Here is a 16,791-nt window from a genome sequence, read left to right on the forward strand (position 1 = left end):
CAACTTCTGAACTTCAAGCCATTGGGCTGGCTGGGGAATCCTGGGAGTTGAAGTCCCCAGGTCCCCAGGTCCCCCTGGCCTGGGGCCTGCCAAATGCAATTCCCAAGACAATGGAACCTATAAATGCCCTCTCCGCTTCCTCTGCTAGGACAGACCGATGTAATTGAGGAGAGGTGGTCACATGCCATGTAGGGCTTTAAAGGTCAACATGGATTGGACAATCTGGGAATCGGTGCAGCCTGTTAAGCAGAATATGTAATATGTGTCCTACCAGACTATAGATAAGATGCTTTAAGAATGATAATGCGGCCATAGAGAGAAAACTAAAGGTAATTTATTGGACAAAGCGAAGCAGATGCCTGTCGGCAATGTAGACTGGTTCAAGGTAACAGGGATGATTTGATCAAGCAGCATATTCAGCCTCTCTATTCAAAATAGCAATAAGGGCCATGCAGAGCAGTAAACATGGCAGTTTCTGTTTATCACAGCCCTGTTAGGTCAGATGAAAGATAACCGATGCTACTGGGGCTCCTCTAAATGTAACACAGCACTTTACAATATAGTTTCGTGAGGAAACTCAATGCCTCTTTAGCGGCATTTCATTTTATGCATCTCATCTAAGGACCTCAAATTTCTAGGCGTGCTTAAAGATTGCTCTTTTACAGGACTTGCAGAAAAGGCTAAACAGTATATTTTATTAGGAGGTTGAAAAACGCCTGCACAGCCATTGGAATGCACTGCATTTTGAAACATCAGTTGCATTAAACTGGAGGCTAAAAGCTAGCTATCATCATTATATTCCATAAGGGTTTGAACTGCAAGCATCTCAGAGGGGCCGATTCCTCTTATCTGAGCAGGCTACTGCCATCAACCATTTATGAGCCAAAGTTAAGCAAAACATCCTCCTAATTATTCACAATGGCGTATATAATCTTTTTACAAAATGGTGAGCATGTGGTATGGGTTGCGTTGGTGATCTGCACTAAGTTTAGCTTCATCCTCCACTGTTGCTCCAATGGGTCTCCATCTTTTCCTTTTAAGAAGGCTTGTGTATAATTTGAAATTATATGCATAGCATCCCTAAGCATGGCCCGAAGAAGCAACATGAAGACCGTGGGAACCACCAGCTGAATTTTCAGTAGGTTTAGGAGGTATAGATTAGACTTCCCAGAACAGTTTTCCACTTGGTCCTTATCTCGAACCAATGAGAAAAAGATAGATCTGCCATACTCACACAATTAACTCAATCATAGCTGCCAAGGCCAAGTTACACGGATCATCCTGAAGTACTACACACTTTTCAGTTACACTTTACTGAAAAGAGTAAACTAATTCACGTTAGGCAGACGTGGACCCCAGGTTGATGCAACCATAGAGTTTTCATACAATCTACAAGAGAGAAGGAAGAGACACAGAGAGCTTCTGAACAGATCAAATCTGATTATGCAAAAGAACGTCTTTGTGGATCCCACTCTAATTGCAAAGTATAGATAAAGAAAAGTCTTTGGGATTTGCTACCCCTGTACTCAAGTCCCATCTGATGCTCCATTGGTGCGCCAAAGAAAAGGGGAATGTGTACAACTTATCCATGATACAGAACAGAATTATTCAGATACATGGAGATGCTGCAAAGTTTGGCTTAAAAAGATATTTCCCTAGCTTTACTGAAAAGAACTGAGTTTCCTTTTGCTGATACAAGCATAACCGTTTCAAATGTTTAAACAGGATCTGTGATGTGAATAATGTGCTACACACTTAAGCTGACAGGCTTGATCTTATCAATATGATAATACATCAGTTCACCTAGTGAACTCTGGGAAATTTCATCCTGCAATAAATCTCTCCAGCAAATTCTCCAAATCTAGGCTTCATTTCCATAAAACAATCCCAAGACCTTCACACCAGCCAGAGGATGCAATTCAACTACTTAATACATCATTTCTTTCCAGATATAAATAGACTCCACATTGGCCAGATTTATCCTACACAAAATCAACTTGCAAAGTAGCAGCTGTGTGGGCCAGCCTTTGTGTGAATCTTTTAAAGGAAATTTAAAAAAGGAGATGTTAAAGGAAAGGCTGAAAAAGATGCACTTTTGAAAACGAGGGGAAGAGGGCACTGAAAGGAGTTCAAAATGTATCTTCCAGGATGGTCTTTTTTTTTTTCTTGGAGTCCTAAATAGTTTATATATAACAATGCCATTTGAATAAAGGAATTTTAAAGTCAAATTGTCTCCCCTTACATTCCTACACAGAGCCCACTGCATCAATTGGTATGAGTTTTCAATATAACATGTTATTTCATATTTAGATGGTGCACATGCCACAAAAAGCACTTTTCCCTTCTCACACATGTGATTTAGAACCCAGAATCGTAGGGTCTTCTAGTCCAGCTCATGCTTAAGGTCGATTTCTCCCAAAGAGTTACAGCTCTCTAATTTGCTATAATTTTTAATTCTGGCTTTCCAGCAGCCAACAAAATTTGGAGTAACTCCAGCCAACCAATCAACTGGCCCAAAACGGATGCAGAGCTTAAAATTTAAAATATCACTGTCCTTAGTAATTGGGGGGAAGTGGGAAAAAAGGCATCCTGCTAGCCAAATGGCTGGTATTTGTGTAACTTAAAGGGATATGCACTAAGCTACTCGTGCCCAAGAAGGAAGCAAGAATAACAACAACCGAAAATTAGAAGCCTTTCTTCATCGATTCCATCAAAACGGGGGGGGGGGGAAGGGGGGTAGGAGGGAGAGACAAATGCTGTTGTTACCTTAAGAAATGATCCCCCAGTCATTTAACGCTAGAGAGAAAAGTTGTCAGCCTGTGCAGGTCAGTTGAATAAGAGATCTAAGAAGCAGGTTGAATAAACATGCCCCTTCCCGGAATCCTTGACGGAAAAAACTACAGTTTCCCAGCAAGCACGCCTCTATCCGAGCTGGATTTCTCCCGAGAACATAGTGAGCAGCACCATGATACCGAATCCCGTCAACAGTCCGGCATTCTGAATCGCAAATGCAATCAAAGCACTTCCGCTCCTTTCGTCTTCTTTGCTGACTTCGTTCATCTCTGGGAACTTAGAGACCAAGGAAATTAGTTAGAGTGGCTTTTCTTTCTTTTTGCTGTTTTGTTTTGCTCTACAGCAAATGCAAAACTTTTCTTGCAAGTTTGTAAATCAAACAAGATTGATTCTAAACGGGCACGAGGCAGAATCAATCAGTCATTTCACAAAGCACGGATATTGTAAGCTGTGATCAGACATTAGGCAAAGGCTTATTAGTTCAGGGGGTCTTCAAACTTGGCCCTTTGATGATTCGTGGACTTCAACTCCCAGAATTCCTCAGCTAGGCACGCATGCCTGGCTGAGGAATTCTGGGAGTTGAAGTCCACGAGTCATCAAAGGGCCAAGTTTGAAGACCCCTGGCTTAGCTTCTCACAAATGAAGGCAAATATACATGACCCAGGATAATGTGGCAGGCTCCAATCTGAGGTTTACTCTTCCAAGCTTGCAGACTCGTGCTGGAACCCAACTTCAGGGAACGTCTCTCTACCAGTACTGTTCATGAAAGAGTCAAGATCTGTTTGTGCAAGAAGTCTTTTACCTCACCCAATGAGATTCCCACTACATAGGTTTAGGCTCTGACTAAAAGAAGCAGAATAGTCTTACTCTCCTGGCTAAAGGGGAATTATAGTTTTGCACCCAACCTATCCGAAGGAAACCAGGTGAAATTAGCTGGCTTCCTTTACCTGCCTACTACCACTTACCATGTCAGCCAAGGCAATGTAGAGAAACATCCCACCAGCTAGAGCGAAGATCCAATTGGCTGAGAAGTGGCTACCGGCCAATATCCCGAAGCCTAGGCCCAGGTAACAGCAGCAAGCTGAGAGGAAGTTGAAGAAGAGGGCTTGCTGGATTGTCATCCCAGCATTCAGCAGAATGACAAAGTCTCCTGCAAGGTGAACCACAATGCGAAAGGAAGTTAGAAGGAGGGGTTGCATTTGAAATGAACAGAATCAAAGATTGAAGATCTGCTGTCCAGGAATATTGATCCAGAAGCATTTTGCCTTTTCAAATCCTCTCTCTCATATTATCAACCCTATGTATTCTGCTGCTGATATATGTTTTGTTGAGATGACCAACGTCTTTGTCTAAGGCCAGGGGGGTCTTCAAACTTGGCCCTTTGATGACTTGTGGACTTCAACTCCCAGAATTCCTCAGCCAGGCACGCTCCCAGGAATTCTGGGAGTTGAAGTCCACAAGTCATCAAAGGGCCAAGTTTGAAGACCCCTACTCTATGGCCCTGAATCATCAAAATTGATATTTATGCAAAGAAATCTAATTTGACAGTATGTTAATACGGACGAATGCATATCCCTGAAGGACCCATCAATAGGACAACGAGAAAATTTCTTCCACCTTTTCTACGCTGTGTAGAATTTTTTAGAAATCTCTGTCATTGTTTTGCTGTGTTGTGTTGTGTTCCTACTTTTATTTCGATTGTTCCTTAAGAAGAATCCACTACACGCATCCCTAAAAGGAATTCTTCTGTATTTTTCCAGCTGTAAAGCAGAAATAAAAGGGCACATACCTAGCTCGTGTGGGAATTCCTCACAAAAAATGGCCACAGAGGTGCTGATGCCTTGAAAGACTGAGACAGTGAAGGAGGCGCCAATAGCCAGCCCATCAATGAAATTGTGAAGGCCGTCACTCAAGGTTATCATCCAAGCCAGTGTGCCAATGTCTGAATAACGCACCCCTTTCAACCAATAGCACGTGCTTTGAGATGCTTGGAGGTCCTGGAAAAGGATGATATTAAGAAAAGCTGAACATTCCTTATCATCTCATGACACGTGAATAAAAAATCCTATATGGACCTTATAGAACAGAGTATTTGTCGCTCGGCATTGAACTGTGGAGTCTCTGAGCTTGGTGGTTTTCTTACAGACGTTTCATTACCAAACTAGGTAACCTCATCAGGTAACATCATCAAACCCTCTATGGCAGGGGTCCCCAACCCCCGGTTCATGGACCAGTACTGGGCCGCAGCACGCCAGCAACCGGTCCGCACAAACAAGGAACACCCGATCTGCAGGATGCAGGCAGCACGCAAAACCACGCCCCCTCCGGTCCACGGAAAAATCTCTCTCCACGGAACCGGGCCCTGGTGCCCAAAATGTTGGGGACCTCTGCTCTATGGAACCTGCAACATAACATGTGATCACCTACCTACATTACCTCCCATGCTACAACAGGGGACATATAGGTATGTCCACTGTGAGAATATAGGTAGCAGTGGTAGTGTGTGTGTGTGTCTGTGTGTGTGAGAGAGAGAGAGGGGGGGAGGGAGAGAGACAGAGACACACAGAGGAAGAGGGGGGAGAGAGAGAGGGAGGGAGAGAAAGGGAGAGAGAGGAAGAGAGAAACAGAGAGGGAGAGAGGGAGAAGGAGAGACAGAGAAAGAGAGGGGGGAGAGAGGGAGAGAAAGAGGGAGGGAGAGAGAGAGAGGGAGGAGAGACAGAGGAAGAGAAAGGGGAGAGAGGGAGAGAGGGAGAGAAAGAGAGGGAGAGAGGGGGGGGGAAGGAGAGACAAAGGAAGAGAGAAGGGAGAGAGGGAGAGGGAGAGAGGGAGGGAGAGAGAGAGGGAGAGAGGGAGAAGGAGAGACAGAGGAAGAGAGAGGGGAGAGAGGGAGAGGGAGGGAGAGGAAGAGAGAGAGAGAGGGAAAGAGAGAGAGAGAGAGATAAGGGCTCACTGGCCCCCAAAGGGCCCCCAAAAGTTGGGCGACCCCAGTGTAATTATTCACTGACCTGAACAGACAAGGTGCTAACAACCTTCTGATCAGCAGAAGGATTCTTGCATTCCAGATCGCTGCTCTTATTAGGGATCATGTGATCCAGGTCTCCATTCTGCAGTTTTTCCGTGACGCCTTCTTCTTGGTCCTTTTTAGAAGGGAGGGACTCACTGCTGTAATGGCTGTGTCCGTGAAGGTGCTAGGGAATGCAGAGACAATTTCACCAGGCAGTTGTTCAAAAAGACACCTACGATGCAACCGCCACCAGGTCTGCGTTCTATTTCGTAGGCTTTTGTCCTGCCTTCCTGTGTAAACCCGACGATTATTTCCGTAATCATCACATATGCTGTAATATCTTTTGAAGGCGATAGGAAGGACCCACTCAAAACACTTGGAAAATCTATATTCAAACAAAAGAGGTCTAGAAACATGTTGGAAACCAGAAGGTGGGGCAACTGCACCTTCAAAGAGAAGACATTTCTGAGACTAAGCACGAGACGGGGGGGGGGGAATCTTTTCTCGCTCTCCGACAAGAGGATCTGCTGAGTAGGAAGGCTGGCTTGCAGACTTAACGAACCTGCCACTCCCTCAGATCACTGGATTCTAAGCTAGAGTTCTTAACATTGACCAGACATTTGAGTTACACCCAGAAAACATGCTGATCTTTTAATCCTGCATTAGGGTGACATAATCATGACACCATGATAATGGGCATGACAAATTAGCTGCCAGATTCTAACTAATGCTTCCAAAAGCTCTCCCAGGGTAGTGCCCAATGAAGGATATTGCAATAATTGAGACCTGATGCAATCCAGAGAACTTTGGTCAGGTTAAAGTGACAGGAATTGCCACCACTTGCAAACAACAGCGCATGAGATTCCAGGAGAGTAGCAGTCAAGAAGCCCTCCTAAACTATGGTTTTGATCTCTTGGAGTGAGCAGGTTCCTTTCCAAAACATTGTGGGCCACAAACCTTGAGGCAAGCGTTCTTCAAAGAACGCTGCCCTCTAATTTCCATTAAAACGCAATATATTCATCTCCACCTCGTATTTTTTCAAATACTTCTTTCTGAAAGTTCATGTGGACATTCATATTCAGCACTTTCACCTATCTGTATATTGGAACATGTAATAATTCTTCTGTCAGATATGATTTTTTTTTCTTTGTCGTTCTTTATTGACTGTTCCTTCCAATATCTACTCCACGGTTTGCTCAGCTGTTTTAATTCTGACGAATTCTACACTTGTTTTGTAGCTGTAATCAGTACTGAAATCTTGAAAAGGGGAGAAACTAGGAACTCAAACATACAGGCAAGATCTATTTCATATTCTGCACAAAATATATCCCATATTAAAACTGGGAAGGAAACTCCTTATTTCTATAGGTATTTTTTTTAGTATTTTTCTGTTGTAATTGATATTAAGCTCATGGATTAAACTTCCAGAAATTTTTTTGAGGGTGTAACAAAAATATAATTACAAAAACTTCCATGAAAAATAATGGCAGACGGGCACTTTGGTTTCTTCAAATGTTTATTACAATCTTTTCAGAAAATAAGCAGGGGCAGATACCTTCTGTGAAAAACAGTTGACTACATGCTTCTCAAGCTTGGCAACTTTTAAGACAGGATGGACTTCAGTTCCCAGAATTCTCCAGCCAGAGGAATTCATTTAACCATGCTGGCTAGGGAATTCTGAGAAATGAAGTCCACCCATCTTAAAGTTGCCAAGTTTGAGAAACACTGACCTAGATCCATAGCATGTAATCAAGGAAGGAGTGGAATTATCCTTGGATAAATGATGTAACAGTAAAGTCAAAACAGGACCGGCTATTGTTCTACACAAACATCTCAGAACACACTGTAACAAACTGAGATCTCTCCCATGGACATTTTATCAGGCAAATATTAAAAAAAAGTTTGCAAATAATAATCTGGCAGAATTTCAACTCCTAATATATTTCGAAGAAATAGCAAATCTTTAGTTCCTTATTACTTGATCATATTTGATGCTCATGAAAGGGGGGGGGGACTAGAGGGGACATGATAGCAGTGTCCCAGTATTTGAGAGGTTGCCACAAAGAAGAGGGGGTCAACTTATTCTCCAAAGCACCTGAAGGCAGGACAAGAAGCAACGGATGGAAGCAAATCAAGGAGAGAAGCAACCTGGAATTAAGGAGAAACTTCCTGACAGCGAGGACAATTAACCATTGGAACAGCTTTGCCTTCAGAAGTTTTGGGTGCTTCATCACTGGAGATTTTTTAAGAAGAGACTGGACAGTCACTTGTCTGAAATGGTATAGGATCTCCTGCATGAGCAGGGCTGGACTAGAAGACCTCCAAGGTCCCTTCCAGCTCTCTTCCAGTTGACTGATTGATTGAAAATTCAAATAAGTGCCAAAAGAAAAGGAACTAAAGATTATGTCAGGAACAACTGAGGCTCAAGTAACTGAAGGAAAACAACCCTCTACTTTCCTCACCTGGTCCTTTTGTTTGAGGAGCATCTTCAGTACTTTCTCAGTGAAAAAAAACAGATAAAATCCCCCAAAGACAACAGCAGATTTGGAGACATAATCATCTTTCTGTGGATTGAACCCAAAGGCCTGGAGGAGAGGGGGAGAAAAGGGGTTGGCTATCAAAAGCATAAACAAACAAACAAGCAAACAAACATCCTTTCTATCTAAAGTTCTGTCTTCTTTTCTTATCACCTCTAAGGGTAGACCAAAGAGGATCTAAAAAGCTCCAGACCTTGAGAAACTACCCAAGAAATGTGTTTCCTGATCATGAGTGGTAACAAATTCGTATTACTACAGCATGTCCCTAAGTTAACCCACAACAGATGTCATCTTATCTTGCTCAGCAACTAAAAAAATGGAATGTTTAGCTATCTTTCATGTTGATGTGTTGAAATTTCTGCTTCTGATGACTGCATTTTAAACTTCTTGTCTTTAATTATGCTCTACCTTGTGCACAATTCTAAAATATGCTCAACCATACAATTGAGCACTCTTCTGTAGGAATACATTCCTTTCACATGGAGACCATGTCCAAGAGAAAGCCAGACGTGAAGTCTGCTAACATCCTGGGATTAAATGTAGAAGGTATATTAAGCAAGCAAAATCAAATAATTTAGCAGATGTGTTCCGTTTGCAAACTGAAGTTGCATAGTTAAAATTTGAGTAAGATATGGGTCTATATCAAATAGCAGACCTGGATATAGATTCTCTTTGGCTCCTTAGCTGGCTTTGAGAGCAAAAAAAAAGCATCATTTGACATTTCAATTCCAGGTGACCCAGCTGACATGTCATACACAGTATTAGTGTGCGAAAGACATGTTTCCTATTCATTTCAGAGCAAATAAGCCATGGATCCGGCATGTTCTCGTGATGAATACAGGCGGATCTGAAAGATCTGGAGCTAGCTGGTGCTCTGTGCTGAAAAACCTTCATCACAAAAGCAGCATGAAAAAGACTTCCTTTTTATGTCCCAAGCCTTTCTCCATAAGAATCTATATAGAAGGTGGAGATCATTTTCCCACTATTAGTCTTCCCTTAACACCTTCCTTGGGAAATTATGATGATCAACATATGTGCTGCCAGAGCATTTTGCAGGAAATTAGATCGATCACCCTTCAGCTTAAACTAGCACAACTGACCTTGGTTTTCTGTTGATATGGGATTCCTGCCCTGTTAGATTGGCACAGACCTTTTAGTCTGTGTTCCTTCACTTAATTGACATTTGTTCTCCCGAGGCCAGATCCCAGATTGAGTGAATTTACTCTTACATGAAAAAAAAAAAAACCCTTCCCAAAAGACAAACACCTAAATTAATGGTCCATTGTTTCCTTGTGCGAACAGCTCCACAACCCAATATTGCTAACAGCTCCACAACCCAATGTTTGGATGGCGTACATATTTCTACCCCGAGTACAAATGAAGGGAGCTCGGTGGTTCTGTATCGCTTCTCCTGCAAGCGGTTTAACAGCGAGCACAAAGTAGGTCACACTGCAGATACCACACACAAGCATCGACAATTGCATCACCCTGGCCCGGAAGGCCCTTGTCCTACCTCGGGAATGAGCTGGAAGAGGGCATTGGAATAAAGAGTACCGATCGCCAGAGCTATGAAGTAGAGGAGCAGCCGCTTGTAAAAGGTCTTCTTCATGAAGGGAACCACACTGGCCCCGATCAAGGAGCAGAGGGAAATGACGGTCACACAGAGGAAACCGTATCCCCAGACTGGAGTGTGAGGGTCAGCCCCGTCCCCAATGAAATCACAGGAGGGAGAAAAGACACAGGAGGAGGGGGGGAAATGTATCAGAACGTACAAAAATGGATTCACACCAAGGGATGGAAAGGGGAGAGAGGGAACAGGAGACAGGGAGAAGGGGAGAGAGAGAGAGAGAGAGAGGAGAGATTTATTAATGATTGATATGCAAGTCAAGATTGATTCAGGCATGCTTGAAGCACTCTTGGGCCCTGTAGCACTATGGAAAGCTCCTTCCAACATGGTCCAGGCGCAGGGGTAGGCAACCTTGGCTCTTTTATGACTCGTGGACTTCAACTCCCAGAATTCCTGAGTCAGCATGAGGGAAACTTTGGCCCCCTCATGACTCATGGACTTCAACTCCCAGAATTCCTGAGCCAGCATGGCTCAGCTTGGAAACCTCTCCCTTTCCCCTCAGCATGGCTGGCTCAGGAATTCTGGGAGTTGAAGTCCACCAGTCATAAAAGAGCCAAGGTTACCTACCCCTGGTCCAGGAGAAGGGCCTTCTCTGCCGTGGCTCCTGCCCTTTGGAGCATCTTACCCCCGGAGGTGAGGTTGGCTCCCATTCTCCCAACCTCTGGAAGAACCTGAAGACCTGGCACTGCCAGATGGCTTGGGGCCCCAATGAGAGAGCATCACCCTGAAGGTGGTTCATGAATTAAGTGGCCATCCCATCGCCTTCCCAGGCATCCCGTTCCCTCTCGCCCCATTGTTCAACTATAATTTAATTTTGATTGGGATTTCCATTTTTATTGTTTTGGAAACATTTATCTGTTAGGATGCTCACGTTTTTAAAGGCTGTAAGCTGCCCAGAGTCGTTTTGATGTGAGAGGGGTGGGAAATAAATAAATTAAATTAAATAAAGAAATAGGGACACAAGGGAGGGGAAGAGACCCGCAGCAGGCAATGAAGATCAACAAATATAACCTCACTATAAGGGGTCTCTAGTATTAATCCAGTAATTTGCACCAGATTGGAAGTTTGGCTAATTTTATGGCAAGGGGCCTGCTCACCACAACCCAAGTCGTGGTGTTCAGATTCGTGCTGAAGCTTTACGTCTCCAGCCAGGTAGTCGGACATTTTTCCCAAATTTGTTCGGCACGTAAAACTCAGGAAGGAGACCAAATGCCAGAGCCCAAGAGCGATACAGGCAAAACACAAGCCATTCCTTGCCTGTGTGTGTGTGCTTCTCTATTATAGGACAAGCACACTGCTAAAATATTTGTTGCCGAGGCATGGAGATTCTTAACAACTGATTGGCACCATCCTATTGCAACAGTTTTTACAAGACAATTAAACAATGGAGATGGCACATTTACAATTATTTCTGTTCCTGTTGGATCACAAAAAACATGTTTTAGTTTTCAAGCAACAAAACATTAAGTTTACGGTTTGGGAACAAAAATAGCCATGAACTCTATGAAAAAAGGATTACACAGAACCAGGCTATAGACAGCCTGGCATTATCCATACAAAATGAAAGTTGAAAGGATTCCGAATGAAGGATATGGATTTCTTTTTACTACTTTCTTTTTTTTCTGAATGAGAGAAGCCAGTTAGTAAGATGACTGGTACAGAGACTAATAATAATAAAGTTGGAAGGGACCTTGGAGGTCATCTAATCCAACCCCCTGCTCAGGCAGGAAACCCTATACCATTTCAGACAAATGGCTGTCCAGTCTCTTCTTAAAAACTTCCAGTGTTGGAGCATTCACTGCTTCTGGAGGCAGGTTGTTCCACTGGTTAATTGTTCTAACTGTCAGGAAGTTTCTCCTTAGTTCTAGGTTGGTTCTCTCCTTGATTAGTTTCCATTTGTTGCTTCTTGTCCTGCCTTCAGAGGCTTTGGAGAATAGCTTGACTCCCTCTTCTTTGGGACAGCCCCTGAGATATTGGAAGACTGCTATCATGTCATCCCTTGTCCTTCACTTCATTAAACTAGACATACCCAATTCCAGCAACCGTTCCTTTTATGTTTTAGCCTCCAGTCCCCTAATCATCTTTGTTGCTCTTCTCTGTACTCTTTCTAGAGTCTCAACATCTTTTTTACATCGTGGTGACCAAAACTGGATGCAGTATTCCAAGTGTGGCCTTACCAAGGCATTGTAAAGTGGTATTAACACTTCACGTGATCTTGATTCTGTCCCTCTGTTAATGCAGCCTAGCACTGTGTTGGACTTTTTGGCAGCTGCAGCACATGGCTGGCTCATATTTAAGTGATTATCCACTAGGACTCCGAGGTCCCTCTCACAGTTGCTACTATTGAGCAAAGTACCACCTATACTATGCCTGTGCATTTGGTTTTTCTTGCCTAAATGTAGAACCTTACTTTTTTCACCATTGAATTTCATTAAAATAGTCTTTTGCAAAAAGGGCAAAATTAAATCTCATTCCGATTCTCACCTTTGTCTGAGAAACATAGTTAGCTATGCCACCAAAGCTTAGCCAGAATGTTATGCCAGAAGACAATTATCGCTTTAAAGTCTGCAACTAGAGTTCATGGCTATATTTAAGGCATCCCAAAACGTACAATCAAAAACCTCAATTTACTAAAGATTAGATCTCACGCAGCTCCGAGAAATATCCTCCATTTGTGAAAATAAACCAATTACTGAAAGAGAAACCAATAAGGAAACCGGAGAAATCAAGATAAAAGGATGTCCTCCCATGTACTGGTGTCTTATTCCTTTCCTTTTACAAAAATGACCTTTATTGTGCTCCACCTACGTTTAACAGGCCGAAAAGACACTGCAGGGCTAGAAAACCTAGAGTTAGGTCAATCTGCCCCTCATTCTAATAATGCTCACTGGAAATGTAACCAAGCTAGCTTACATTTATGGTCAAAGCTTATTAAGAGGCAGAATCCTTCAAGAACCTTCCACTCATAACATGCACTATGAAACAAAAAAAAAATCACACTGTTTTTTTCTGGAATGGAGAGCTAAGCATCGCACCATTGAGGGGACCTGAACGTTGCCTTCTAGATTTTTGTCCTGTGAAGCGGCCAACGTGTCCCATGTGCAGGCACACAAATCATCATGCACATGGCTGGACAAACATGAAGCAGAACCTTCCTTCCTCCCTTTATATTTTTAGGAAACCTCCCTGTTCCCCAGAGGTGAAAAATCCAACTTCAAAAGCCACTGAGGATTCGGTATAGCCTATCGGGTACCAGAAGATAAATTGGTGGAGTGATGGTGATGGGAACCTGTGAGCAGGTGAGGTTTGTCTTACTGCACCTCTGGGATGAGCTGGAACAGGGCGTTAGAGAACAGTGTTCCGATGGAGAGCGCGATGAAATAAGTTAGGATTCGGGTGAAAAAGACCTTCTCAGTGCAGGGCACGATGAAGACTCCAAGGAGCGAGGCAAGGTTAATCAGTGTGACACTGAGGAAACCAAAACCCCACACTGTAAACAAGAAGAAAGAAGGGCACGTTTACCCAAATCATTGAAAACTGGGAATGGGCCTTTAAACACAGGGGATGTCGGAAAGGTCTAAGCCAGGGGTCTTCTTCAAACTTGGCCCTTTGATGACTGGTGGACTTCAACTCCCAGAATTCCTCAGTCGGCCATTTTGATGAAACTGCGGGCTTGGATCCAGACCAGGGGTCTTCAGACTTGGCCCTTTGATGACTTGTGGACTTCAACTCCCAGAATTCCTCAGCCAGGCACCACAAGTCATCAAAGGACCAAGTTTGAAGACCCCTGGTCTAAGCTAATCCCACAAAACTTCTTTTGCAAGTTGACTTGGAAGCTTTTAACGAGCAACTCATCCAATGAGTTGGCTAATTCCCCCAATTTTTCCAGGGGATGGAGGAAGCTGTTCCATCTTACACTCAAACCTAATCCATGAACAGTGTCAAAAGATCAGACAAAGGCAGGGGAGTTGACATGTAACCTGACCAGGCTGGAGCTTGATACGTTGAAAAATAAAGTTCTGATGGAAAAGCTGAACGTGTATTTTTGAAAGACTAAAAACGTTCACCACGATGTCATCCAAGTTAAGTCAATGAGTAAAAGTTTGGCTTGGATGGCTCGACTTATAGCCAAAACAAACCTGCCATGGTAGCGTGACCGGCAAAAAAAAACAATATGGGTTAATTATTTTTTAAGGAGAAAGTTGGATAAAATATGTCAAAACTGTGGGCCTAGTTATTCTGCTTGCAGACATCTGTGCAAGATAGGAATCTTGCTCAGATCATTTCAGATCTTGTCTATAACTTCTTTAGCATCATATTTACAGATTCCCCAATCCACCAAAACAATGGGGACAACATTTTTGTACATCCCTTTGTTGCTGTTTTTTTTTTAAAAAAAAATTGGGAGATTGAAAGGATTAAATGGGTGGCTTAAGCCTGCAAGGTTTAACACCCATTAATACCCCAAATTTCCATTTAAAACATTGGATCTAAGGGACCAAAACAGGCACCATGGTTTTTGCATGAACTCAGTCTCCTGGTGATTGGCCCAAAATCACCAGTCAGTTTTCACATCTAAGGTGGGACTAGAACTCACCTGGTTTCTGGGCCAGCATCTTAATTCCCTACACCAAACTGACTCGCCAAAGTAGACACTTACTTGACATTAAGTAGCTGAAAAGCTATCTGTGCAGCAGGCTCAGAAGCTTCCTGAAAAACCAGTTTTGGAAAGCATCATACACATTTTTTTTAAATTAAAAGAGAATAAAGTTTTGTACTTCCACTTTTATCCTCTATTTCTTGCAGATTCTGTGCGACAAGACTAACCCTTACAGCACGGAGGCAACTGAAAAGGCAAAACCCGATTAGAAATAGTACTTTGCTATCCAGATGGACACCAGTTCTCCACTCAACAACATCTTGAGAAGGTGATTAGGAAGATCGAGGCTTAAATGCCCCGAAGGGACAAAATAAAATGGGTTGAAGGCACAGACCTTCTGTAGAACTTGGCTTCCCTTCCTTCGTCCATTCTTCTTCTTCCTTCTCCAGGTTCTCCGGCATGCATGCCTTTGTCTCCAGCTGTTGCAAGATAGTTGGGCAGAATTCTTTGAATTCGCTCTGCCCAAGATGGGACGATTCACTCAGGTTGTGTGTGGCAAAGAGTTCTGAAGAACTGAAGCACTACAAGGCAAAAAAAAAGGTTGAGATTTCCACAGTGGGTCTTGTGCTTCTTCAGACACACAAGGTGAGGCACTCTCTCTAATCTCCTTTCCTTAACTCAGGGGGTCTTCAAACTTGGCCCTCTTATGACTTGTGGACTTCAACTCCCAGAAATTCCTCAGCCGGGCACGCATTCCCCAGGCTGGCTGGGGAATTCTGGGAGTTGAAGTCCACAAGTCTTAAAGCGGCCAAGTTTGAGGACCCCTGCTCTAGTGGTTAAGGCTTAAATTCCTAGGAAAGCACCGTAAGGCCTCTATTGCATGTCAATCGACACATCCGCAAAAGTTCTCCGGATAGGCTACATTAAAATATAATAATTTGGGGGAGGGTTAAGATCCTTTATAGACCTCCCTAAAATAAAAAAAACAGGACAGAGTCATCATGGGAAAGGGGAGGGGATTACCGAGGAGAGGTTCCGCTGCTGCTGCTGCCGCCGCGGGTGACTGACATTGTGGCGTTCAATGCCCACATCCAGGCGTGTCAATAGAGATTTCAACTGCGGTAAGGTGAGCCTGTCCTCTTCGCCATAGCGGAGGAAAAGGTCCTGCAGAAAGGAGGCTGCTGTGATGGGAGGTGGAGCCAAGGCTTTCGTGTCAGCCCATGTCCACGAAGTCAGAAATAGGAGATATAGTTGCATCACCAAGGTCCATCTCCAACACCTTCCGTTCCAAAACATGGTTGAAAAGCTGAAAAGACAGACCCGTGCCCTTGGATTAGTACGGCTCCTGGCAACCCTTGATCTGCTCCTCGCCGTATTTATTCGACAATTTTTGTGACTTTCAAAGGAACAGCAAAGTATAGCGAAGGAATAACTGGGCAACGGAGAGGGCCCCCGCAGATTGTTTGGGGGAAGAAAGAGCCCCAGCGGGATAATGAAAAGTGAGGGACAGCCACATCATTCCTAAGGGCAGAGACGGGATTTCCCCGATATATTATTCCATTTGCATCCCGGTTTTAAATTCTATTAAATCTACACTTGTATTTGTTTTATTTTATTTATCAAATTTCTATGCTGCCCATCTCCCGCCCCCACACAAGATGATTCAGGGCGGCTAAACTTCTAGATTTAAGCTACAGCTTCTCTGCATTTGCTATCACAAACCAGCAATGCAGGCAAGAGGAGCTTTAAGAAGTCACACACAAAAAAGACCAAAAAAAAAGACCACGCAACGTGAGGAACACCAATTGCTCAAGTCTATAACCTGTTCTATCAAATTCTGTCTGCAATGCCTTTGAATGCTCCAGGTTATCAGGTGCTGTGCAGAATCAGGCAGATCTCAACTCTAATTCGACTGAATTTCACCACGTTTAATTTACATTTCCTAAACTGGAAATCTAACCACTGCTTATAATTCATAATGCAAACTTTAAAAGGGGAACACACCATGAATAAAGAAACTCGGTGTCGGGAACTGAAAATGTCACTTCAAAAGGGCACCTTGAAGAAGACTTATTGATCAGGAAGGGGATTTCCTGGACATGGAAGATAAAATGAGAACCTGTGTCTACAAACATGGCTCTGGGTCCATGTTTCTTAATTTTGCAAGGTAGTATTCCGGGCACAGAGGGCTTGTTGACCTCTCTTGTGGTTTTTTTCTGGGGTAAACAGT

At 43.4% G+C, this 16,791-nt stretch overlaps 1 protein-coding gene across 1 annotated transcript; it reads right to left on the bottom strand.

The window, feature by feature from the left end:
• Positions 1–2,740: 2,740 nt before the first annotated feature.
• On the bottom strand, positions 2,741–15,861 carry SLC39A14 (solute carrier family 39 member 14). Its single transcript, XM_015817971.2, has 8 exons — positions 15,585–15,861; positions 14,956–15,142; positions 9,848–10,017; positions 8,260–8,382; positions 5,799–5,981; positions 4,583–4,790; positions 3,759–3,943; positions 2,741–3,069 (listed from the first exon to the last, which is right to left on the bottom strand). Exons 1-8 carry the CDS (start codon positions 15,855–15,857, stop codon positions 2,923–2,925), a joined length of 1,476 nt encoding a protein of 491 aa, XP_015673457.2. The 5' UTR covers positions 15,858–15,861; the 3' UTR covers positions 2,741–2,922.
• Between the last annotated feature and the right edge of the window lie 930 nt (positions 15,862–16,791).

This window comes from Protobothrops mucrosquamatus, unplaced genomic scaffold (genome assembly GCF_001527695.2).
Source record: "Protobothrops mucrosquamatus isolate PMUCROS unplaced genomic scaffold, P.Mucros_1.0 scaffold659, whole genome shotgun sequence".
NCBI lineage: Eukaryota > Metazoa > Chordata > Lepidosauria > Squamata > Viperidae > Protobothrops > Protobothrops mucrosquamatus.

Coding starts and splice junctions, on each gene's coding strand:
- SLC39A14 (XM_015817971.2), bottom strand. CDS start 15,857: ATGTTTTGGAACGGAAGGTGTTGGAGATGGACCTTGGTGATGCAACTA. Junction 15,143..15,584: donor AGCAGCGGAACCTCTCCTCG/GTAATCCCCTCC, acceptor TTTGCCTTGTAG/TGCTTCAGTTCTTCAGAACT. Junction 5,982..8,259: donor TCCTCAAACAAAAGGACCAG/GTGAGGAAAGTA, acceptor TGCATTCCCTAG/CACCTTCACGGACACAGCCA.